The 27,452-nt window shown below is 43.9% G+C and overlaps 1 protein-coding gene across 2 annotated transcripts; it reads left to right on the plus strand.

Annotated features, from left to right (window-relative positions):
• Positions 1 to 1,502: 1,502 nt before the first annotated feature.
• si:dkey-197j19.5 lies at positions 1,503 to 26,697 on the plus strand. 2 transcript variants are annotated; one of them, XM_042090349.1, is made up of 6 exons: positions 1,503 to 2,208; positions 2,283 to 2,387; positions 2,629 to 2,853; positions 3,023 to 3,236; positions 22,027 to 22,231; positions 26,306 to 26,697. In XM_042090349.1, the coding sequence occupies exons 1-6, from the start codon at positions 1,720 to 1,722 to the stop codon at positions 26,523 to 26,525; spliced, it is 1,458 nt and encodes a 485-aa protein (XP_041946283.1). In that variant the 5' UTR covers positions 1,503 to 1,719; the 3' UTR covers positions 26,526 to 26,697. The 2 variants fall into 2 exon arrangements, with proteins under 2 accessions (XP_041946283.1, XP_041946282.1); XM_042090348.1 differs by having other exon boundaries at positions 1,504 to 2,208; positions 2,283 to 2,459.
• Positions 26,698 to 27,452: the final 755 nt, after the last annotated feature.

Raw genomic sequence — 27,452 nt, forward strand, 5'->3', positions numbered from 1 at the left:
AGGAGCCATTCTGTAGTCAGAATCTCCCACACCACTCTGGTGCATCATCCTCTGAGCTGGTATGTTCATTCTCTGATTGCTTCATATGGTTTCCTAAATGTTCCTTTAACCTGTTTTCGTAACTTTCACATTATTCATTTAGATGTACCTTCTATAATGTATTGGATGAATAGCTTGTATCTGACAAATAAATTGTTATGTTCTGACCCGCATAGCCTTTCTATTGTATTTATAGTCCAGAGTAGCAGTTTAGGTAACGTTTCTAGCATAATGAACGATTGAGATTAGTTATCACCGCCGTAGAAACTAAATCACCTGGGAGCTAGCATGTTATTATGAAATGACCAAGCATTACACAGCGTTGGGCAGTTTGTCAGCGATGGTCCTAGATTGGTCGCGAAAACCTAGCACAGCCTGACCCCCTGTAGCATAGGAATTTGCTTGACTGTCTAACACGCTGGTGAGTATTGCAGTCCGGATCAGCATGTAACCTCTGACCACTTCCAGACCAATACGTGTTATGTTTAGGAACCGCCCGAATTAATCGGCAGATAGAGGAGACCTATAGTATATATTCCTAAGCTTGAGCGCGTGTCACAAGAAAACGAGTTAGGCATTCTCATTAACAATATGCATTGTGGGCGTACCAACTCACTAAGGATAACAATGTTACAATGAACTGAAACTTTTCTAATAATGAGCGGAGTCAGATTTATTAGGTTTAACAGGGGTTTATAATCAATTGATATATTTCCTACAGCGCACGGACAACTTCACGATTTCCTTCGACCACTCCCAGTTCCCTCATTGGTCCTGACGAGTGACGTCTTACACTCTCTCCCCCCTCCACCCTCAGCTACATAACATCCTGGACTGTGGACCCACAATGGCTACCTTGCACTACTCCACTTGTACACTTTGTAACTTGTTGTCCTGTTGTCCTGAAAACACAACACTTCTGCTGGTCTTACATAACTTGCACCACTATGCCACTTGCTTACTTAGGTCAAACAGAACTACCTCAGCCATTTATTGGCCTGACTTTGCACTATTATATTGACTGTATATGCACAATTGCACAATTCCAACCCAATTTTGCTGCTCTTATTTCTTCATTATTTGTGCCTTCGTATTTACTTTTTATTGTTTACTTGAATGTTATGTTTGTCTGTGGACTTAATTGGTAAACTATGTCTTGTCTTCCCCGTGAGATAGTGAGAAACGTAATTTCGATCTCTTTGTATGTCTTGGCATGTGAAGAAATTGACAATAAAGCAGACTTTGACTTTGACTTTTTTATGTAAAGCACTTTGGTGAAATGCTGTTGCTTTTTAAATGTGCTAAAAATAAAATTGACTTGAATGTGCGCTGTCCGTCCGTGTTCAAACGAGTACTTGGCTTCTGAGTTCGTTCTTGACGACGGTTGTTAGAGCTCCACTCTAGAATCTTTGGTTGTTAGGGACCTGAAATCGGTCAACTGGAATCCAAGCGCAACGCGCCACTTCGGAACCATGGTTACGAGTGTAAACAGGAGGAGCGCTTCTAAGCTTGTTTCCATGGTCGAGGGGTTACGGTAGAGTGCGTGTGTATGTAAAAGTCATGTCTTTGTCAGTGTTTGTATCTCAATCTGAGACGATGTTCAGTTGCATTCTATTTCTCCGTCTGCTGGCTAGATCTATGCTACAAATCACTCTGCTCGACTGAAAAAGTTGTTGAGTAATGCCACCCGTAAGTATGGAAGACTTGGAGATAGAGGAGCTGCTCAAGAGATACAAGAAAAGAGACTTGGTACAGACGTACTTTTTTAAAATGGCATGTCGTGTATTTGGGCCACCAAAATCTCGAGACCGGATTATAATCGCGCCCCCAATGCATGTCGTCAACAAAGTTCAGAGAGACCCGATGGGAGGGCTACAGCGCCACACGCCAACTTCACAGAAAACCAGAGACACAGCGGTGATGTCAGTGGACTCGCCGGTGCAGCAGTTTACCAGTTTTCCAATTGAAAATACAATAGCGAACCAGGAATGGGTCGGAGAACGGAGAGCATTTCGTAAAATTTTGAACGGAATCGGAAACCTGAGCCAGTGGATTAACAACAAGCCCACCGTGACCGAGCTGGAGCTGAAGGTGGCGGAGAGGGAGCGGAGTGTCCATAAAGGATGTCCTCCGGTCGGCTCTGAGTCCCAGCTGTTACCCGCCGCGAAGGTAGGCTGAGAATAGTGCAGATATCTTGGAGAGAAATGCTAGTCTATCGCACTGAAACATGTCTCTTCACCCAGCGTTTGGAACCAATAATCTGTGAAACTCCGACGCTTCACGTGGGCGCACGAGATCCGGAGGAGGTGCGGAAGCACCTGCGCGGGCGCGAGACCCTTATCTTAGAGGTGTGCAACCAGCTGGACACGAGGGGCACCGGGAAAATAACCCGGCGTGATCTGCGTGCTGTCTTTGAAAAAGTAATTAACTGCAAGTAAACTACTTTGAAAAAGTAAATAACTAATATCAATAATAGTTTTAATAATATAGCTGCATGCTGCTTCTATTGCCAATGATGATTATGATAATGACTATGGCTGTGTGTGTGTGTGTGTGCGTGTGTGTGTGTGAGTGTGTGTGCGCGAGTAGACGGGTATGAAGGTCTCAGAGGAGAGGCTGGAGGCGTTGATGGGGTGGCTGAGTGCTGATGGCGTGTGTGTGACGGTGGCGGAGCTGGCTGCAGGTATCCAGGACTGGACAGAGGAGGGCAGCCACGCACTGGCTCCTCTACACACACTGGCTCCTCTACACACACTGCTGCAGGAGCAACAGGAACGCCACAGGATTAGGATTTACCACCAGCAGCGCAGGAAGGTTGGATACACACACACACACTCACACACACACACTCACACTCACACTCACACACCCACTCACACACTCACACACAAACTCTCACTCACACTCACACACACTCTCACTCACACTCACTCTCTCTCACACACACTCTCACACACACACACACACTCTCACATGTGTGCAGGGAGGGATGCTGGATGAGGAGGTCCTGGCGATCCTGCGGACCCTGCGGTCATGTGATCGGGTGCAGGATGCCCACTCTGCCCCCTCCTCTCTGGCTGGCCCCATGGGCCACATGGTGGACCGCTACCGGCGCCAGGGCTTGGGAGAGTACCTGGACACCCTGGAGCTGAGCCAGAGGCAGGACACACACATCAGCCAGCGCAGCATGCAGAGAGGTACACACACACACACACACACACACACATACACACACACACACACACATCACACACACACTCACACACATACACACACATCAGCCAGCGCAGCATGCAGAGAGGTACACACACACACACACACACACACATACACACACACACACACACATCACACACACACTCACACACATACACACACATCAGCCAGCGCAGCATGCAGAGAGGTACACACACACACATCACACACACATACACACACACATACACACACATACACACACATCAGCCAGCGCAGCATGCAGAGAGGTACACACACACACACACACACACACACACACACACACACACACACACATCACACACACACTCACACACACACACACACATACACACACATACACACACATCAGCCAGCGCAGCATGCAGAGAGGTACACACACACACACACATCACACACACACACACATACACACACACATACACACACATCAGCCAGCGCAGCATGCAGAGAGGTACACACACACACACATCACACACACACACACATACACACACACATACACACACATCAGCCAGCGCAGCATGCAGAGAGGTACACACACACTCACACACACACATACACACACACATACACACACATCAGCCAGCGCAGCATGCAGAGAGGTACACACACACACACACACACACACACACACACACACATCAGCCAGCGCAGCATGCAGAGAGGTACACACACACACACACACACACACACACACACATCACACACACACTCACACATCACACACACACACACACACACACATCACACACACACTCACACACACACACACACATACACACACATACACACACATCAGCCAGCGCAGCATGCAGAGAGGTACACACACACACACACATCACACACACACACACATACACACACACATACACACACATCAGCCAGCGCAGCATGCAGAGAGGTACACACACACACACACACACACACACATACACACATACACACACATCAGCCAGCGCAGCATGCAGAGAGGTACACACACACACACACACACACATACACACACACATACACACACATCAGCCAGCGCAGCATGCAGAGAGGTACACACACATACACACACATCAGCCAGCGCAGCATGCAGAGAGGTACACACACACACACACACACACACACATCACACACACACTCACACACACATACACACACATACACACACATCAGCCAGCGCAGCATGCAGAGAGGTACACACACACACACATCACACACACACACACACATACACACATATCAGCCAGCGCAGCATGCAGAGAGGTACACACACACTCACACACACACACACACACACTCACACACACACACACACACTCACACACACACATACACACACACATACACACACATCAGCCAGCGCAGCATGCAGAGAGGTACACACACACTCACACACACACACACACATACACACACACATACACACACATCAGCCAGCGCAGCATGCAGAGAGGTACACACACACATACACACACATCAGCCAGCGCAGCATGCAGAGAGGTACACACACACTCACACACACATCAGCCAGCGCAGCATGCAGAGAGGTACACACACACTCACACACACACACATACACACACACATACACACACATCAGCCAGCGCAGCATGCAGAGAGGTACACACACACATACACACACATCAGCCAGCGCAGCATGCAGAGAGGTACACACACACACACATCACACACGCACGCACGCACACACATACACACACACACACACACACATCACACACACTCACACATGCACGCGCACACGCACACGCACGCACACACACACACACACACACACATTTACGAAGACTATACTCTGCTAGTCACACACATGTTTTAGTAAAGCAAGATTTAGTGAAATCCCTGTGTTGCATAGTCTCGCATGCAAGTAGCAGCGCTGGTCAAAATACCAATGTTTCATGTTTCACTGCTTGCTCTTAACACTTTGCATGCTGCGCTGTTTTTTGGATATAGTGTTAATTTTGTCACCTATTTTCAATAGTTAACATTCATTTTTAGTCTTGTGACGAAATGTCTTTTTAGTCTTTGTCATATTTAGTTATTCAAATATCATTTTTGTTGGTCAAGTTTTAGTCGACTAAAAGTGTCGACATTTTAGTCTAGTTTTAGTCAAAAGAAAACTAAAGGTATCTCAAGTTAGTCTTTATTTTGAATAACAAATTATTTCTGATTACCATTTCAGTCAAATAGTGTTTTACACATCTCAATTTTCCAACAATATTGTGTGTCCACAGGGCTACTCGTCTGTTATAATTACTCATTCTGATTTTTTGTCAGTCAGTATGTTTACATGCACAGGTAACTCGAGCTACAGTTATAGCTCGGCTGGGATTTGACCATAGACAGTAAAAATTTGACTGGACCACTGTCATGATCAAAGTGTGGTCTGGGGACCACTGGTGGTCCGCAAGCTATCCCAAGAGGTCCGTGAGCAGACATGGTAAAATATAATATAGATGAGTTGTTTGCAATATTGAACCAACTTGTATGTAAATCCAAACAGTTCTGCAACACTGTCTATGTAAGATATGCCAGTTTAAATCATATTAATTCTCTGACACAATAAGCAAAGTGCAAAGACAATAAGCAAGGTGGTTCAATGAGTAGGCCTAATGTGTAGGCTAATATACTATTACTATACTATACTATAAAGTCTTTTTTTAGCTAGGTGGTCCGTGCATTTCTTTTTTATTGGTTAAGTGGTCCTTCGTCTAAAAAAGGTTTGAGAAACACTGTCGTAGACCCAAGTATTAATGTTTTACTCCGCCACGCTAAATGGCGATATGCGCCAAAACGCAACACATTCCCCAAACCCCCCCCATCTTAGCTAACTTGCTAGCGAACTTTCCATATTAGCTTTCTTGCTAGCAAACTTTGCATCATCAGTGTAATTAGTTAAATGGTTGACATTACTTGCTGAACATTTTTGTATGGACTTCTGGGTATGTAGCATTGTGGCATAAAGCTTAGGTCAGGGGTCTCAAACTCAAATGAGCTGGGGGCCACTTCTGCCAACGTCATCTGATTGGAGGGCCGGCTATTTCTGAAAATGCAATGATTTTTTTTTTTTCAAATACCACACAAAACTGCAAACAGAAAGTGCAAGTGTTTTTATCTCTTTTTAGACACCTGTGCTAGCAACCTTTGCTTATAAATAAAATAATGATAAAATAAATATTATTACAAATTATAAAAACAAACAAAATGCATTAAAACAGGTATGTGTGTGTTTCACACCAAATAAAAATATTTCCCCTCATTACTTATTTAAACCTGCATGGCAAACTAGGCGCCAGGGTTAAAACAACACCATTGGATTTTGACATCAAAAGGTTTGAAAGTGGTCAGAGATAAAGTCCTACTGTAAATATAAAAATCTTTGAATATAAACAAAAGTTCATGAAGGGGGTAAATTTACCCATCTAATTTGCCACTGCAGCAAGCACCTCAAATTATGCATCTTTCAGTAAATACTGGATGTTGAATATATTTGAGCAGGTTTACTTTCTTTTTTGTCATATTACCCATATAACAAATGAACAGGAAAACAGCAGGCCTAAGATGTAAACCAACAATAGTAAACTATTAGTAGCCTATAACCACAAACCGTTATTATAGGCCCACAATAATGTAGCCAGGTCAAATCAGTTCCTATGGAGGGTGACTTTGTAGCTCTTCAGAGCCCTATTTTTACTAGCCCTGCTGTCTGTATCATGTCCATTACAGACACTATCATCACGATTACCACTGCCACCTCCAGCTATGTTGGGCAGAGGGTCGAAATAAGCATGGTATGCTTAGTGGACACTGACGCAAAGACGCACCTCCATTCACAGACGCACCAGGACTATCACGAATCCAAAAGGCAGATATTCTCATTCAGAAAAGATGAATAACATAGCCTACCAAGACTTCATCACACATGAAAGTTTTTTCAACATTTGGTGTCGGCCGATTTCTGCTTCAATTTGTGGAAAATTATGGCCTGCATCGCTTATTAGATAGATAGATAGATAGATACTTTATTGATCCCCAAGGGGAAATTCAAGGTCTCAGTAGCATACAGACATCACACACACACATTCACTAACCGCAGAAAAAATAAGTACAGTAGAAGATAAAGAATATACTATATATACTATACTATATACTATATACTATACTATATACTAAATATAATATACTAAAATACAAATTATACTAAATAACACTTAATCTAAATCAATTCTAAAAACAGTATCCACATAGTGGGTGAATAATCAAGAGGCGCTTGCAATGACTGAGGCAGGGACAGAACCTGTGATTCTCTGTGCAAAGTAAGGTAAGGTAAGGTGCTCTGTGTGAGTGAGTGTCATGGTGATGGTGCAAATCACCATGACATTCACTCACACAGAGCGCCTTACCTTACAGTGGGTCCCAGTTAAGTTTGGACGGGTTCCTTCATGAATCACGCACCCCATTTTCTCAGCAGAAATGGCACAAACTGCAGTTGACACAAACAACCACAAGGTGTCACTTGGGAGTTCTGCCACTACTATTTTTGATGCGACTTGACTTACTGCTTCCATGACGCAGTTTCCAAGTCAGTCCAAGTCAGTAGAACAATCAGAGAAAGTTGAGCCATTACCAAACATATATGATAATACAATAGCGTGAGTTTATATATCTTATACCCTATTTGTCATGTTTACTTATAGATTTGATAGTGTAAGCGCATGAGACTTTTAGCAGAGGCACGAGAACTTAAATTGATCACGGTAGTTTAAGCTTACACTTGACAAAACATTCTAATATGAAAATGTAGATGCAATTGTTGTAAAATGGTGCAGCTCCTTTAAGAAAGCACTGTGCGCAGGGATGGAGAGAGAGAAAGCGAGAGGGGATATGTGTGTTAGAACTTAGATGCGTGTGGAAAAAGTAGACGTGCTATTGAGAATGGAGCGAGTCATATTCAAAATAATGCAAAAAATAAATCCGCAGATAAAACCAATGATCCTCATTCATTGCAATCGCAGCATGCCTGCTTGCCGACATTCAAACGAAAAAGATATCAAAGCACCTTTTGCGTTTGAATGTAGCACGAAAAAATGTTTAAACAGCTGGACAAATTATTTAGCTAATTGATTATAGCCTGTACACCAGCAATTGTTGAACATTTACCTGTACAAGTACATTGACAGTAGCCCAGCCTAACAAGCATGTTGCATGTTGTAGGCCTACTGTAGAAATTTCACTTAAATTGCAACCGCAACATGCCTGCTTGCCGACGTTCAAACGACAACTAAAAAGATATCAAAGCAACAAGAGGGTTGGGTCTGAATGACACTGAGTTCAGACTCATATTGCTCCTCATAACCATCTATAAAAAAAAGTGTTTTTTCTTTTCTTTTTGAGCACATCCGAATCCCAGGACATAACGCACTGGACCTTAGGCTATAATGGGCTCGAGATATAATTCCAAAGGGGACAGAAAGGGGCCTACTGCACTTAAAACTTAAAAAGATTGAACGAAGCTTCTCGAACTTTGAAATTGCGATCAGTGACTGGCATCGGTTGAACGAAGCTTTTCGAAGTTGAACAGGCTATTAAAAACTATTTGCGCACCTCCATGTCACAGGAGAGACTGGGCTCTCCCTTCTATGAATTGAAAAAGACGTTAGGCTACCTGCAAACTGGCCTATGATTTCATTGCTGAGTTTGCGGCAAAGCAAGAAAATGTTTTTTTTCCTGAGTCAGGATATGGCGAGTCAGTGTTAGCCTACAGTCCAGTTTCCATAGACAAATACCGTTCAGCACAATGATTCATGCCCAATTAATTCCCCTTGTTAAAGTGTTCGTTACATTATTTGTTACATTATTTGGTTTCGTGATGTAGCCTATGATAAACACCATATGGCCAAATATGTGACTCAGCTAATGGTATAGGCTATACAATTTCCCCTACAATTTCCCCCAACGACAAGCTGGTGTAGCTTATTAGACTAGGCTATTAAAATGCACCTACGGTAGCCTTGGCTATGTGTAAAGTAAGCTATAGCATGATTTCATTCACGTAAGTGAAAAGGGCCTTGCATCTGTCAAGTTCGCACAGGGCCTCACACCCCCTTGCGACGGCCCTGCAGCTCCTCCTAAGACAGAGAGGGAAAAGTTAAAATACGCAATAAACCCAGGAAAAGTTGACAGGTTTGTTTCGGCCCCGGTGATTATTTGTGAAATTGTGCAAACGACAGCCTTTTCAAGGCATTTCAAGGAAGGAGTCGTAGCATGCAAGCTCCCAAATTGATCCAGTAGCCTACAGAAGGCATCAATAAATTGACTGGGGAGGGTCATGCGTTTTTTCTCAATCACTTTGGAGGGTCATAGAAAAAAATTTTGCTGGCGAGGGAGGGTCACGTCTTTTTTGACTAATGCTCCCAAAACTCCTCCGGTAGCCCTTTACGTAAATAACGAACAGTCCCTAATTGATTATAGCCTGTAGGCCTACACCAGCAATTGTTGAACAACAAGCAGATGTTGCAAAAGACATCCCTGCTGAAAAAAACAGCCTGACCAGCTAAAGGTGGTTTGCTGGTTGACCAGCTTGTTTGACCACCCTATGATGGTTGACCAGCTAGACCAGCAAATCTCTTGCGAAAACATACCTTCAGCTGGTTTACCCACCTAGCGATGGTAATTCAGCTGGTTTTGTTTGTCGTACCACCTCAAGCTGGTCATTTTAGCTGGTGTTGCTGGTCTACACTGCTGGTTTAACTGGCCATGCCAGCTTATGTTGGTCAAACCAGCATGACCATCTTATACCAACAATGTCAAGCTTGGCAGGCTGGTCACCAGCATGACCATCTTGCACCAGCTGTATCTCACACGACAGGCTGGTCAAACCAGCATGACCAGCTTCCTCAGGTGGTCACGCCAGCATATCCAGCTGGTGGTCCAACCAGCTACACCAGCAAAGACCAGCAAGAGCTGGAAGAAAACCAGCAAAGACCAGCTAAAACCAGCTACCAGCATAAGCTGGTTTCTAGCTGTTTTTTTCAACAGGGATCAAAAGATGCAATTAATCAGAAATAAATAATGTAATCTGCATCGCTTTATTTAACAAACTGCAAGCAACATAAGGGTTGAGTTCGCTGTGAGGCCAAACCCAAGAGCAGAGCCTATCTGTTAAGGCAGTCGATAGGCTATATGGTAACGAGCTGTGTGCGCCTGGAAAGACGATAGAAGATGCTTTCGGAATAGCACAGCGAAGACGGCTCTGGTCATCCCATACCCTCCCCCCACTTCCTGTAGCCTACCATTATGACTTGTTGCTGTTTTGGGACATTAAGGTTTTACCCTTCTTTCACAAGCAGTGGGGGAGCGCGGGGCACAAAGGAACACTTTTTGGCTTTGGCTAAATATTTCTAAAATCATTTAAGTTTCACTAGTCACATGTTTTAACAAGCAACACTTGTTATTGAACTAATAACAGACGTGTGTCGAAAATTGACTTTATTTTCCATATGGAGAAATAACATATGCAGAGTCTAACCAAGGTCAATCTTGCCAAAAAAGCCCTCAAACCTAAAAACACATAAGGCAAAAGTGTAAAACATCACAAAACTAACTAAACTAACACGCACATATTTTTGTATTGCAATCATTGTAGCCTACAGTTGTAACAGCGTGTAACAGTCGTTTTACTCCCTGTATGCGCTCATTATAAAGAACGTTTAATGTGTCCCAAAAACAGCTATCAATTAATCACCAAACGTCTTATAAACAAGTCTTGCCAGGAGCAACACCTTGCAAAAAATGATAACAATAGGCCTAGGCCTTTATAGGGCTCTGCTCCAGCCTAGATTCGAACTCAGAACTGCCTGAAAGTTGCAGACCTGTTCTGGAAATACATGCATTAACCCACTCGACCGTCAGACAATGCTATCTGCTTCGAGTAGGCCTATTGGGTAAGGACTGTAGCCTACACTGGTTGCTGTGGCACAGTCTTGAGTGACCGAATTCGTTTTCCTTTGGAGATGCTGTAGGCAAAGGCTATATTTCAACCTCGTTAGTGTAGTAAAAAAAATCAGAACTATTCACAAGGTTTCTGGGCAGCATATTTATGTTCTGTTAGCAAGTGAACTTCTCATGACTGCCGACAAAGTAGCCTACTGCCAGCTGACGAAGCTTTCATTTTAAAACATTACTGAGAGACAGGCACTGTACAATCAAGAAATCTTGCCATTGAATCCAAAACTATGTTTAACATTATGTTCAAAGCTTATAGGCTACAGTGGACTAGCATGTTGCAGGGGCTGCTAGAAACACACTGAAAACTCGGCCAATCACAGCCCTTGCTGTCGAACGCTCTGTCCGGTTCGACCGCGGAACACCACAGCGGACTATGCTGCCCCCAAGCGGCTGCAGTTGTACTTACATTTCACCCAGCTGCGTGAATCACCTTGATCGTGAATGAAGTGTCAATTTTTAACCGGGACCCACTGTACTTTACTTTGCACAGAGAATTATGATATTATGAAAACTGAAACTTTGTGCAGCGAATTTGGGCTTGAATCGAAGCTCTGGATGTCTAGTGGAGGAGAGTAGCCTACAAATGGGATTTGTCACCGTCTTGGATCTATTGTCTATTTTAACCAGTGTTGTTCTTTGTTGCAATTAAAAATACCCTCAAGGTCTGAATTACATATTATTTTGTATTAGTTCGCGGGCCGGCATGTAGTTTCGTGTTGCAGCCACAGGGTTGCAGCAACAGCACGTAGACTAGCCTACAGGAAAGCTGCTGTGCATGAACTTATTCGGAATATTTTGAAAATGTAACAGCTAGATATTCGGTCTTCTCATTTTGTAGACGAAAATGAAGAGAGATTTTGTCTTGGTGATAAACCCACAAAAATAAATGGCCTGGTTTTCACCTGACGTGCATGCGTCACTGATTCGACCCAAAGCGGCAACCATGAAAAGCCAAGTTATGAGAAAATGTCCAGATAAAATGTCCAGATTGTGTGTTTTCATGAGTTTTCGATCGTCATCTATTTCAGTTCATGATAGAGTTCCCAAAGGTGTATTAGAGTGTCTATTTTCATGATTAAAAAAAAGCTAAAAACACAATATTGCGTTTTTGGCACTCAACGCATGGGAACAAAGAACGCAATATTATGTTTTTGGCACTCAAAGTGTTAAAGGGAATGACAGATGTCACTCTCATTGGTTTAAAGGATGTTATGCCCAAAACACACCCATGACTGATTAAGAAACATAAGAACAACCCTTTCGAACAATGCGCCTGGTGTCTGATTACAAAATCACGCTGTTAAATTAGCGGATGTGGACTGGACACGCCCTAAACCTAGGTCTCTGACTAGGCGTTTCAGATGGCTAAAATGGGAGCCCAGTGCGTGAAAAGGTTGGGTGACAGGTAGGCCTATAGATGCATGTTCAGATGTCACTCTAGGAGAAGTTTTTGTGCCCTTTTGGTGAAAAAAAGCTACAGTAGGCTTTTAATAGACTTTTTAGCTGTCAATACAAATGTTTTGTATGCAAATTATTACCATTTTGAAGTTTTAAATTAGCTTTTGTGTGCTTATGTTTCTGTGTGTGTATGTGTGTGTATATGTGTATCGCAGGTGGGCGCTTTATGTATTTCAGAAACCTGGCTTGATCCCAGTATCAATGACTCTGAGATCGAAATGGACAACTATAGCGTAATTAGGAAAGACCGAAATAGGAACGGAGGCAGAGTTTGTGTGTTCATTCGATCGGACCTACACTTTTCAGTAAGGGAGGATTTGATCATTGACAAGGCTGAGATCCTAATGATAGACATATGCCTTCGAAAAACCAAGCCCATTCTTTTAGGGGTCTGTTATCGGCCTCCTCAGCAAAATTCATTTTATGAGCACTTGGAGAACGTATTAAACAAATATCCTAAATGGATGGAGAGGGAATGCATTTTAATAGGTGATTTTAATATGATGTCACTAAGAAAGCTTGCCCCACTTACAGTGGTTATTCAAGATGTTGCAATTTGTTCGGCCTTACCCAAATAATTAACTCATTGAGTGCTAAAAACGTAATATTACGTTTTTCCTTCCCATGCGTTGAGTGCCAAAAACATAAAGTTACGTTTTTAGCTTTTTTTTTAAATTACGAAACTAGACACTCTAACACACCTTATGTGATTTTGGGAACTCTGTGATGAATGGAAATTACATTACATTACATTACATTACATTTGGCTGACGCTTTTTTAACCAAAGCGACTAACAACATGGTAAACAGTAAGTGTTAGAACAATTCTCACAATTTTAGAACAGTTTAAAAAAACATTAGAGTACAGTATTAATAAGTGCATCAGTGAGTGCTGTTTTTAACAGTTACTTGTCAGTTTAAAACGGCTGGTGAGTGCTAGGATCAGTAAGACTTGTTGTAAGTGTTGCTATGAGAGTAGATGTTCTGAAGACCCAGCTCTTTAGAGGAGTTTTTTGAAAGTGGAGAAGGATGTCCCTGCCCTTGTAGGAACTGGCAGTGTGTTCCACCAACGAGGAACAACAGATGAGAAAAGTTTGGATTGGCTTGAGCGTACCGGAGGTAGAGCTAGACGTCGTTCGTCAGAGGAGCGCAGCGGTCTGGAGGTAGTGTAAGTCTGTATGAGGGCATTCAAGTAGGTGGGAGCAGAACCGGAGACTACTTTGTAGGCAAGCGTTAGAGACTTGAATTTGGTGCGGGCCACCATAGGTAGCCAGTGTAGCTGGATGAGCAGCGGGGTAACATGTGCCCTTTTGGGTTGGTTGTAGACCAGGCGCGCCGCCGCGTTCTGGATCATCTGAAGTGGTTTCACTGCGCAGGCTGGGAGACCTTTCAGGAGGGCATTGCAGTAGTCGAGTCGTGAGATGACTATTGCCTGAACCAGAAGTTGGGTAGCATCTTGAGTCAAGTAAGTCCTGATTTTCCGTATGTTGTAGAGTGCGAAACGGCATGACCGGGCGACTGAGGCAACATGATCTGAGAAGTTTAGTTGGTTGTCGAGAACAACTCCTAGATTTCTTGCAGTCCTGGTCGGTGAAACAGACAGGGAGTCAAATTTGATGTTGATGTCGTGGTGTATGGTAGGTTTAGCTGGGATGACCAGCAGTTCAGTCTTTGAGAGGTTCAGCTGGAGGTGGTGTGCCTTCATCCATGTAGCTATGTCTGAAAGGCAATCCGAGATCCGTGCTGAAACCAAGGGGTCATCAGGTGGAAAGGACAGATAGAGCTGTGTGTCGTCTGCATAGCAGTGGTATGAGAAGCCGTGCGAACGGATAATCTGTCCCAAGGAGGTGGTGTAGATAGCAAAGAGGAGGGGGCCCAGCACTGAGCCCTGGGGGACCCCTGTGGTGAGATGGTGAGGTGCAGATAGCTGACCAAGCCATGATACGTTAAACGAGCGTCCTGTGAGGTAGGATTCAAACCAGGAGAGAGCAGAACTGGAGATTCCCATGTCAGTGAGTATAGAGAGTAGGATACGGTGATTAACCGTGTCAAAGGCAGCCGATAAGTCAAGCAGAATGAGTACTGATGACCGAGCGGTCGCCCTGGCTTCTTTTAAGGCTTCTGTTACAGACAGCAGAGCCGTTTCGGTAGAGTGGCCGCTTTTGAACCCAGACTGATTTGGATCCAGAAGGTTGTTCTGTGAAAGGAAGTCAGAGACCTGTTTGGAGACTGCTCGTTCAATGCCTTTGGATAGGAAAGGCAGTAGTGAGACAGGGCGGTAGTTCTCGACTTGAGCAGGGTTGAGAGAAGCTTTCTTAAGTAACGGTGTTACCCGGGCCATTTTGAACGCTGTAGGAAATGTGCCGGAGGTTAGCGAGGCATTGATCACATGTGTGATAGCTGGAGCGATGGTCGGGCTGATGGACTGAAGTAGGCTCGTAGGTATAGGGTCCAGCGAGCATGTGGTAGGACGGCTGCATGTCAGGAGTCTGGACACTTCACTCTCGGAGAGAGGCGTGAATGCTGAAAAAGATGTTCCAGCAGTCCCTAGAGGTTGTAGGAGTGCGGTATCTGAGTCAGATGCGTTGAGTGGGCATGTAGAGAATTGACTGCTGATTGCCGCCACTTTGTTTGTAAAAAATGAGGCGAGGGTATCTGCAGTAAGGCTGGATGGAGGAGGAGGCAGCTGAGGGTTGAGTAGCGATTTGAAGGTTGAGAAAAGTTTTCGAGTGTCTGTAGCGCTGTTGATTTTGTCATTGTAGAAAGCAGTCTTAGCAGCAGTGATGCTGGCTGAGAAGGAGGTCAGGAGTGTCTGGTAGTTTTTGAGGTCGTCAGCTAGTTTGGATTTGTGCCATTTCCTCTCCGCTCTGAGTTTGGTGCGCTGCGATCGGAGGGTATCATTTAGCCATGGATGAGAATGTTTGGATCGAGCTGGCCTTGTGGTAAGAGGGCACAGCTCGTCTAGACACGAGGTCAGTGTGGAGCAGAGTGAGTCAGTGGCCTCATTAACCTCCAGAGAGGAGAAGGTGTTGAGTGGAGGTAGACCGGAGGCAACCACAGAGGAGAAGTGCGTTGGAGACAGGTTCCGGATGTTGCGGCGGAACGTGACCATCGGCTGAGGAGCCGGAGGCTGTTCTGTCAGGCTGACGTTGAACTGGATGAAGAAGTGGTCAGAAAGATGGAGAGGCGTCACCATGAGGGTGTCTGTGCTGCAGTTCCGAGTGAAGATCAAGTCAAGCTCTTTGCCAGCTTTGTGAGTCGGTGGGCTTTGAACCAGTTCGAGGTCAAAGGAGTGGACCAGGGCCAAAAAGTCCGCTGAGCCTGGGGCATCTAAGTGGATGTTCATATCACCGAGAACAAGAAGCGGACAGTCATGCTCAGGGATGGAGGATAGCAGAGTGTCAAGTTCGTCAATAAAGTCGCCTAGTTGGCCTGGAGGGCGGTAGATGACCAGCACGTTGAGTTTTGCTGGGGCGATCACTGTGATGGCATGGAATTCGAATGAGACATATTTGTTTGAAGGCAGTAGCGGGGTGAATTTCCATTTGTTGGAGATCAGCAGGCCCGTCCCGCCTCCTCGTCCAGATAGGCGAGGGGTGTGGGATAGTGTAAGGTTAGTGGAGAGTGCAGCCGGGGTGGCAGTGTTCTCTGGTTTGATCCAAGTCTCAGTGAGAGCAAGGAGTTCCAATGAAAGGTGGTTGGCATAGCCAGCTATGAAGTCCGTTTTGTTGACTGCGGATTGACAGTTCCAGAAGCCCATGGAGAAGGAGGTTTCTGTCGGTGAGGACCGGTTAAGTTCCTGGAGGTTAAGGCGATTTCTGCCCCTTTTGGCATGATGCCGTTTTCTGCAATGGCCGGTGATAACAGATATGGTGGAATGGCACATTTTGCCTTTGTCGGTGCCTGTGCTCGGTGACCTTGCACAGGTAAACTTGCTTGTCTTGATTGCGTCTGTCTTAAACGAGGCCGGCTGAAACGAGGGCTGACGCTTATGCTGACGCTTCAGCAGCAGCCACTATTGTTATGCTGATAGGAATTGCATGCAGCTGTCCTCGTGTCTCACTAATGATGAATCAGCGTAGACCGCCCTCTGACGTTCGCACAGCTTAGATTGTTCAAAAGGGTGTTAATTACTGTCAACTGAAAGTCCGCTCGCTCACACCGACCGAAACTCGCAGTTTCAAGTAGCCTCCTCCCTCAGCTGTTCCCAAACGCCCAGAGTCCAATTCTAAACAATTGGAGAGGATTGGCCAGTAGTAGCCTATGTGTTCTTGCTTTCTCTCTCCCAACTCACTGCAGTTGTTGTCTGATTACCTGAGAGGTGCTCCGATATTATAAGGAGCTAGTCACGTCTGATCCCGCCCTCTGACGTTCGCACAGCTTAGATTGTTCAAAAGGGTGTTAATTACTGTCAACTGAAAGTCCGCTCGCTCACACCGACCGAAACTCACAGTTTCAAGTAGCCTCCTCCCTCAGCTGTTCGAAAACTCATGAAAACGCACAATCTGGACATTTTATCTGGACATTTTATCATAATTCGGTTGCCGCTTTGGGTCGAATCAGTGACGCATGCACGTCAGGTCAAAACCAGGGCATTTTCGTGGGTCACTAGGTGGCAGTCTCGCCAGGTCTCGCTGATCACTTCCCGGAAAGTTTACACAAGTAAGTAACAGGCAACACTTCATATTTCATGAAAGACGTTACATCTCCATTTCTAGAAAAAAAACAGCGATTTTGATGAAAACTAGCCACTATTTAGATTGGGATTTATCAGGAACAGAGGCGTGTAGAAATACACGGTTTGCACCCACCGAGAGCTTAAAGTCTCACCTTTTAATCGAGCCATTGTATGTGTTCATAGCTATAACACAGAATATGCTGTGGCTGTACAAAAATCATCAACAATGGTCTAGATTGCTGGCACTCTAGGACAAAGCTCCCGAAAACAGCTTGGCATTCAATGAGTCCCCACTCATAAATATAGACCCCACCAGAATTTGCAAATCTACCCAGAGTATAATTGATCTAATTTTGGTTTCAGATAAGGAGAATATCTCCCAGTGCAGGGTAATAGAGTATTCTTTGAGTGACCACTTTTTAATATATTGCACTAGAAAGATGCAAAGAGTCACATTTAACCCTTTAGGCGCCAGAGGTTTTTTTCCGAAACGATACATTTTGACATCTTCATTTCAAAAGGCTATATCTTAAAAGTGATAAGAGATAGAGACTTTCTGTAAATTAGAGAAATATTAAGGATGACCAAAAGTTTATGTAGAGATTAAATGTTTATATCTAATTTGCATATTATGACGTCATATGGTGGCGGCCATCTTGGATTATAGAATTTTCATGAAAAGTCGCATGTTTGAATGATAAAATGCACCACTTCTTTCCCCCCAAAATGTCCCTCACCTTCTGTATGCTATATTGCACAATACTGAATGCTCAGGTAAATAGTAAGTAGTGAACAAACTGTGTAAATCATTACTAATAAATGGCCGAAACAAACCAAATGCATGTAGCGGTAGACTGGCCTTTTGCTGTAGAGATTTTCCATTTACTACATACAGTAGGCACTCTGATTCCATGTATGGGGCACATATAGATTATTCAGATGACACACAAACACAAGTAGACAAGACCTGTTTAGTTCAAAAGCTCATTTGCCACGGCAAGGCACAGATCAGGAGTGAGATGACGAGACAAGACAAGAGACAATGTTAGTATTTTTTTTCTTTTTGTTGTTTTTGTTGATGTTTTTTTTCTTAGCTGACAAAGACACACACATCACAAGGACATGAACACACAAAAAGGAACACATAGTGTATGTCCTAAATGATCAGGGAAATAGATAGCAAATCAACAGTGTAAATCATTACTAATAAATGGCTGACATTTTTTTTTTTATGTAGCAGGCCTTTTGCTGTAGAGATAATGACTCCCTATCCCTATCCATACAGGGCCGGCATTCCCATCATCTTGTGATAGACTATGCATGACCTAATGTGTGTGTGTGTGTGTGTGGGAGAGGGAGAGGGAGAGAGCGTGTCACCACCTCCACCATGCGAGCAGCATGGCCAGATCTGCCTCGCGCGCGCTGAGTGGAGAGAATTTGCGCAGCTCGGACTAGGCCTGCTGTCATTCTCATTGCGACTCCCCACACTGCCACTACGTTTCCCCCTAACTCTCCTATGAGCACTTCGACCTCGTCTAACATACCCAGTCGCGTTAGACAAAGGCTCCACCACGTTACTGTCGCCGCGATTGTGGAGAGGCAAAAGACAGAAGCTAGCGCTATTAGGCTACCTCCAGCCTTGTTCGCCACACCACTAACACCCTGCTAACTTCCCGATGAACACTCCGAACCCGTGAAACATTATTCCCACCAGTGACATTGGGCAAACGATTCAACGTTTGTGCTTGGTGTAAGCTAAACTATGGAGTAAACTCTCACTTTGTCCAGCTGCATCATTGAAGGCAGGGACGCATCTGAAGCCTTACTAAACGAATCACCGTCATTTCCTGAAGGCAGATATTCCCCTTCAGAATCAGGGTCCGCGAATAGAAGACCCAACACTTCATTTCAGGTAAACTTTTTTGATGCCATTTGACGATAATCTAATGCAAATACTCGCTAACGTTGACAATATCGCTCTGACTAAGTGGCTCACACGCACACTAGCTCCGGTATTGCACGCACTGATTCAATGCGCTGTAGCTCAAAAGTTTTGTTTAAACCATGACCTTTTTCGGACTCGGGGATGACGTATGACATGTCTGCCACCTAGTGGAGTGGATGTCGAACGAAATATGACACCCTATTTGACTAAATCGGCCGTTTTATTCAGTACCGCATCTTGTCGAGTAAACTCGACAGTGGCGCCTAGAGGGTTAACAAATACAAAACAATCAAAATTAGGTAATTCAAACGCTATTCAGTAGACAGTTTTAGAGGGAAAATCCAAACACTGGATTGGTTACCAGTCCTAGAAACTATGAATATCAACCTGGCCTGGGTTAAATTTAAAACCCTGTTCCTTTCTGCCATAGACACAGTGGCTCCGGCAAGATCAGTCAGGGTAAAGCAAAGGTCCCAGCCTTGGTTCAACTCAGATGGCTACTTGAAGCCATCAGGGCTAGGGATAAAGCCATATCAAAGTATAAACGCACAAGGGACCCAGCTGACTTCTCACAGTTTAAAGCTTGTAGGAATGAGGCTCAACGTATAATCAAAGAGTCCAAAAGGACCTACTTTTCGGAACAGATAAATGAAAACAAGCCCCAACATTTGTGGAAGGTTCTGAAAAATCTAGGATGCTCATCAAAGACCAAAAGCACTCCCAGTTCTTGTATTACTCTCTCCATTAATGGAAAAGAGGTAAATAAGAAGGATATTGCCAATCACTTTAACATTTATTTCACCTCAGTTGCCCATAAACTCGTGGAGAAGTTACCACCCAGCCCAAGTTTGTACGGGCCTGAACACATTCAGGATTTTTATGCCAAGATAGGTGTGACTCCCAATAGTCACCGAAAAATCGGTGACATGCTAAAGGGTCTTTGCCAAACTCTGCCAAAGCCACAGGGCTAGGTAATATCTCAGCCAGGTTCTTGAAAGACGCAGCTTATCTCATAGCCCCTTTTATTGCTCATATTATTAATCTGTCCTTAGAGCAAGGCACTGTTCCTGATGACATGAAACATTCTAAAGTCATACCACTTTTCAAGAAAGGTGATAGGTCTGATCCGGGAAATTATCGACCGGTTTCACTTTGAGTGTAGTCTCCAAGGTCCTGGAGAAAGTAGTTCATGAACAATTGTATCAATATGCTGTGGATGCCAAACTCCTCTATGAATTCCAATCAGGGTTCAGACAGTCACACTCAACGGACTCATGTCTACTGACTTCATTAGGGGCGAAATAGATGTCGATCCTAATTGGCTTACAGACGGCCTTTGATACGGTCGATCATAGCCTACTGTACAATAAGTTGGCAGCTCTGGGCATGTGCCCTTCCGCCTTAAGATGATTTGTTTCCTACCTCACGGGTAGATCCCAAAAGACTGAATTCCAAGGTCATATATCCAATGAACAACTAGTAACCTGTGGAGTTCCCCAAGGGAGCATCTTAGGGCCATTACTTTTTTTAATTTACATCAATGACATGAAGTCTGCCTGCAATGAGAATTTGTTTTGATATGCTGACGATTCAGCTATTATAGCCTCAGTAAGATCTGTAAGATCAGTAAGAATTCAGTAAGATCTGGCTATTGTCTCTTCATGTGGCCAAAACTGAATTCATAGTGTTTGGCTCTAAGCCAAGACTGTATAAGAAAGAGTTGTCCAGTATCAGCCTTGGTGGGCAGCTCTTCCCTGCCAAGCCCTCAGTGACCTATTTAGGATGTTGTTTAGACAGCAACCGAGATGGGGGGAGCATGGCCTCTAAGGTCATGAGCAAGGTAAATGGCCGATCCAGATTCCTAGCTAGGAATGCTCCTTTCCTTGATGCAGTGAGCCTCAGACTGCTAGCTAATTCACTGGCCTTATGCTGCTTTGATTACGGACTTGGCTCATGGTATGGTGGTCTAACTAAGGCCCTAAAAGACAAACTGCAGGTTTCTCAGAATAGGTTAGTCAGGGTAGTGCTGGGGCTCACACCAAGCGATCATGTGGGTAAGCTCCAGTTCCAACAGCTGGGCTGGCTCCCCCTGGAGGCTAGGGCAGTACAGCTCCAGCTCAGGGTGGTCCATAATGTTTACAATCATAAGGCACCGGCATACCTTAAAAATCACTTCATTAGGAGTAGGGATGCCCATGCGTACCACACCAGAGCTAGTAATGCAGACTTGTACTTGCCTAAGTTCAAAACAAACATTGGGAAGTGTACTCTCAAATACAGTGGTGTGGTGACCTGGAATAAATTACTTTTATTATCATCGTTTCAGGAAAAAGGTAAAATCCTGGCTCATGGACAATTTAAATCCCTTGTGACACTAACATGTCGTCCTTCATGTGAGTTGTTGTCTGTTGGTGTATGCACAATTTGCACTTTAATACAGAAAGGTAGGGTTAGGGTAGTTTGTTTTATATGTTTAGCCTCTCATAGTCTATTTTTTATGATATTTAATTGTTTTGTTTTATGTGTATATATGTCCTGTCTAGTAACATCAGGGACCATGATGGAAATAAGTGCTTGCACTTTATCATTATCATATCATTGTCTTTATTCCAAATAAATCAAATCAAAATATGTTGTCCTTTTCTTTCAGTTCTGCTGCACCCGGGAGACCTTCCCCTGCATGGTTCGGGGGGGCGGAGCCTCAGGCAGGCCGGCAGCAGCCCCATCTCAGGATGCGGGGGGCGTCTGCGGGGGGGCGTGGCCAAGGCCAGTGGTCCCTCCTTAAAGGAGGAGAAGGAGGCAGAGAAAGAGGAGATGGAGGAAGATGAACCGCCAAAAAAAGTCCACAGGGAAAAGTGAGTTAGACTTTGAGTTTGAGTGACATTGAGGTTCTTATGCATGAAGAGCAGAGTCTGGTCAGCAGAGTATTCTGGTCAGTATGTCTGGTCAGCAGAGTTGTCTGGTCAGTATGTCTGATCAGCAGAGTATTCTGGTCAGTATGTCTGGTCAGCAGAGTATTCTGGTCAGTATGTCTGGTCAGCAGAGTTGTCTGGTCAGTATGTCTGATCAGCAGAGTATTCTGGTCAGTATGTCTGGTCAGCAGAGTAGTCTGGTCAGTATGTCTGGTCAGCAGAGTTGTCTGGTCTATGGCTGGTCAGCAGAGTTGTCTGCTCTATGGCTGGGCGAAACGGCTGAAAACTGTATCACGATATAAGTGTTTCATATCAGTCGTTACCGATAATTATTGATTTTTTCAAACCTATTTCAGATAAGGACCAGAAGAAAAAAAAGTTACATTTAAACACTTTTATTTTAAACTTAACCGGCGCTTGGGGAGAAGTGAGGGGTTAAGTGCACTTCAACCATACCTACTGGTCGGGGTTCGAACCGGCAACTCTCCGGTTACAAGTCCGAAACGCTAACCAGTAGGCCACGGCTGCCCCACAATAACCAGTAGGCCACGGCTGCCCCTGTGGTGTGTGTGTGTGTGTGCATGTGTAAATGTTTGGTGCGTATATGTATGTGAACAGAGCGATACGGAAAGAGCCAAAGTTGATGAACCTTCTACAGGTCGTGCTGAAGTTGATGAACCTTTCTACAGGTCGTGCTGAAGTTGATGAACCTTTCTACAGGTTGTGCTGAAGTTCAGCACAAAACAGAATGCTGGTTCTCTCAGGAGGACTATGCCTAGATGAGTGGGTGAGCAGACGCTTAGTCAGACTTCTTAATTACCCTTTATCAGACTTCTTAATTACCCTTTATCAGATTTCTTAATTACCCTTTATCAGATTTCTTATTTACCCTTAACCATCCCTCCACATAAGGGCTTAATTTGGCTCTTTAGCCAGCTCATTTATTTATGGTGTAGCCTCAGGTGTGTTGTAGCGGAGTGTCAGGTGTGTTGTAGTGGAGCGTCAGGTGTGTTGTAGCGGAATGTCAGGTGTGTTGTAGTGGAATGTCAGGTGTGTTGTAGTGGCTATTGTTAATGGTAATTGGTGTACCTGTCTACACGTACCCAGTTGGGAGTTGCACATAGTGAATGAGCATGTTACGATGCAGAAGGATTTATGTGTGTGTCGAAGTGGCATAAAGAGAGTTGCCCTATTGGGCATAAAGAGAGTTGCCCTATTGGGCATAAAGAGAGTTGCCCTATTGGGCATAAACAAGATATTCAGTTCCAGTGGACATGAAAGGAGCAGAATGTAACAGAAGGAGCCGTTAAAACAGCTGACACTCCACTGGAAATAAGTTAGCTAGAGTCAGGTAATTACCCCTCCTTATGGTGCATTATTTAACCCTTTAGGCGCCAGAGGTTTTTTTCCGAAACGATCAATTTTGACATCTTCATTTCATAAGGCTATATCTTAAAAGTGATAAGAGATAGAGACTTTCTGTAAATCAGAGAAATATTAAGGATGACCCAAAGTTTATGTAGAGATTAAATGTTTATATCTAATTTGCATATTATGACGTCATATGGTGGCGGCCATCTTGGATTATAGAATTTTCATGAAAAGTCGCATGTTTGAATGATAAAATGCACCACTTCTTTCCCCCCAAAATGTCCCTCACCTTCTGTATGCTATATTGCACAATACTGAATGCTCAGGTAAATAGTAAGTAGTGAACAAACTGTGTAAATCATTACTAATAAATGGCAGAAACAAACCAAATGCATGTAGCGGTAGACTGGCCTTTTGCTGTAGAGATTTTCCATTTACTACATACAGTAGGCACTCTGATTCCATGTATGGGGCACATATATATTATTCAGATGACACACATACACAAGTAGACAAGACCTGTTTAGTTCAAAAGCTCATTTGCCACGGCAAGGCACAGATCAGGAGTGAGATGACGAGACAAGACAAGAGACAATGTTAGTATTTTTTTTTCTTTTTGTTGTTTTTGTTGATGTTTTTTTGTTTTTTTTCTTAGCTGACAAAGACACACACATCACAAGGACATGAACACACAAAAAGGAACACATAGTGTATGTCCTAAATGATCAGGGAAATAGATAGCAAATCAACAGTGTAAATCATTACTAATAAATGGCTGACATTTTTTTTTTTATGCAGCAGGCCTTTTGCTGTAGAGATAATGACTCCCTATCCCTATCCATACAGGGCCGGCATTCCCATCATCTTGTGATAGACTATGCATGACCTAATGTGTGTGTGTGGGAGAGGGAGAGAGCGTGTCACCACCTCCACCATGCGAGCAGCATGGCCAGATCTGCCTCGCGCGCGCCGAGTGGAGAGAATTTGCGCAGCTCTGACTAGGCCTACTGTCATTCTCATTGCGACTCCCCACACTGCCACTACGTTCCCCCCTAACTGTCCTATGAGCACTTCGACCTTTAGGGCATTTGGTGTTGCTTTAACCCTTAGAACCCTAAGCTGTTTTTAGGGCATTTTCACTACTGTTGCTTTAAACAAATTTCGGGGTTTGTACGGTCCATATTGGGTGTGGTTTAGTTATGAAACATTATGAAATGTCTGGCGCATGGCGCAAGAAGGTAGGCCTTATGCTTCTTAATCAGTCATGGGTGTGTTTTGGGCTAACATCATTTAAACCAAGGAGAATGACATCTGTCAACTTCAAACAGTGCATCGGTATTTTGATGGTGAGCGGCGCATTTGAAGGAATCTGTTCATACACAAGACCGCATGGAACAGTTATTCCACTAAACCATGCTTTACTAAAACCTAGCAGAGTATAGCTTACATGCATTTGCACTCGTCTATTATTTGAACTCATTGGCAAAGTGACACTAACTTCACCGTGGTCTCATAGTCAACGACAACACAGTTCTACACAGTTACTTTCACTATTGACTGAAAATAGGTTGCCATCGAAAATATAGGCTGAAAAAAAGCAACACTTAACCCAGTAATGTTCAAAAGACTGAATAAAAAACCTAAGGACAATTATCCTGCAGAGGAGTTGCTGCTTACATCTTGTGACCGTGTGTCTTCAGCTGTGCTTCATATTTGCCTCTCGCCTCGCCTAATCATTATCAATTTGCAAATGATGGTGAATAACTACTCATTATAAGATGTATTTCGTGATATCTTTATTCTAATTATGTTTCCCATTGTAATCGTGTAACTTGTAATGTTTTGCATGGATGTGCGCTGGTGCACGTTTGTGGATGAAAGAAGCTTGGTGCGTTGTGCACCCGCACATATAGATACAGTAGATACTTTATTGATCCCCAAGGGGAAATTCAAGGTCTCAGTAGCATACAGACATCACACACATCACACACAAAAAACACTGAGCAATAAAGACAGTAGAAGATAAAAAATACTAAAATACTAAATATACTAATATACTAATCAAATATCCACATAGTGTGCTTAAGATTGAATAAGCATGAGACGCTTGCAGTGACAGGGCAGGGACTGAGCCATGCACCCTTGAAATAACATATAAACAACTTGCCATGGAGTTCTGACCAGGTTTCTCGTGGTCAGTGGCGTAATGCGTGTTCGGTAGTGTAAGAGGTTTTTAGACAACGCGCCAGACCCCTCCTTAGGTTCCCCTGGGGATCAATAAAGTATCTATCTATCTATCTATCTATCTATCTATCTATCTAGGTTGTTAATTGCCACACCCCTTGGCGCATTGCTCAAAAAAAGATACGAATAAACGTTGCACTGGGATAATAATCCACTTTCTGCCATGCGCCAGGTTGGAAAAGGGCCCATTAGCCCAATCAGTCAGTCACACAAACTCTCTCTCTCTCACACACACACAGACACAGATACACACACACACCAGTCAGTCACACTCTCTCACACACACACAGACACACATCAGCCCAATCAGTCACACAAATACTCTCACACACACTGGAATTAGACTAATATTATTGGTGAAATGTGGTGTTCTGTCTGATCTGTTGTTGGTGGTCACACCAGGAGAAGACCCTGCTCTCGCCGTGCTAACCCGAGTGCCTTCTGGCCGGGCCGTGAGGATCATGTGCGTCTGCACCTGCCCCAGGTGGGCCTGCCTCCTGAACGAGTCCTGTTCCAGCACATCACACGGAATCCTGCCCCCAGCCCTGGGGCCTGGCCAATCAACGCCCAAGGATACTCCACCTCAGGAGACGTGGATGCCCACAGAGCTTATGCTTTGTAGACCAGAGCGGAAGAATACGTCTTTGGTTGGAAACCTTGCTGGAGGACTGGAGATTAGGAATTATGATTAAGTTGTTTTCAAATGCTCTTCCTGTGATTTTCTGATGACTAGCACTGTCACTGCAAATTCAATTTAATTTAATCTGGTCTTAAATGTTTTATGTCTCAAATTATGCAAGCAAAACGCAGACTACTGTTTGATCCTTTATGTGTTTCATTTTGTCCCATATTGAAATTTGATTTTCTCTATCAAGTCTATTTAAATTTCCAGCCACTCCTTGTTTAACTGGTGTGGTCTACTTAGCCTTGAAAGAACTCTGGATTCACGCAGATCATGTACAAAACTTGCTTCATATATCTGATAGGACTGACTGGATTTACGCTGGTCATGTACACTACTTGCTTCATATATCTTATTGATAAGAGTTTGGAAATACCGAGAATATTCTTAGAGTTGAGCTCCCAGGGACCTGAGCTAGTCACATTCACATAAACATGCATCTGCACTGCAACTTGGATAAGTCAGCCCATAAACATAGAACCCCAGGTTCCAAGGTCTAGGCCCTACAGTCCTTATCTATGAGGCAGAACCCCAGGGCCTAAGTTAGAGGTCTGCGTGGGACAGATTTTTCAGTCCCGTTCCCGCCTGCTCCCGCAATAATGTATAATTTTTAAGTATGAGTATACTCTTTTGATCCCGTGAGGGAAATTTGGTCTTTGCATTTATCCCAATCCGTGAATTAGTGAAACACACTCAGCACTTAGTTAATTAATCTCCAAAAAAATAGATTGTTAGTGAAAAGACTCCCTAAGTTTATATATTTTTTATTATTATATTGTTTATCATTTCTTAAATGTACACTTAAATTTGCACAAAAAGTGCTGTGGAGAAATTGCAGGATTGTTTGGCTCTGCCACCTAACCAGTT

The sequence above is a fragment of the Alosa sapidissima genome, chromosome 4 (genome assembly GCF_018492685.1).
Source record: "Alosa sapidissima isolate fAloSap1 chromosome 4, fAloSap1.pri, whole genome shotgun sequence".
Taxonomy (NCBI): Eukaryota; Metazoa; Chordata; class Actinopteri; order Clupeiformes; family Clupeidae; genus Alosa; species Alosa sapidissima.

Coding starts and splice junctions, on each gene's coding strand:
- si:dkey-197j19.5 (XM_042090348.1), top strand. CDS start 1,720: ATGCCACCCGTAAGTATGGAAGACTTGGAGATAGAGGAGCTGCTCAAG. Junction 2,460..2,628: donor TGCGTGCTGTCTTTGAAAAA/GTAATTAACTGC, acceptor GTGCGCGAGTAG/ACGGGTATGAAGGTCTCAGA. Junction 2,854..3,022: donor ACCACCAGCAGCGCAGGAAG/GTTGGATACACA, acceptor ACATGTGTGCAG/GGAGGGATGCTGGATGAGGA.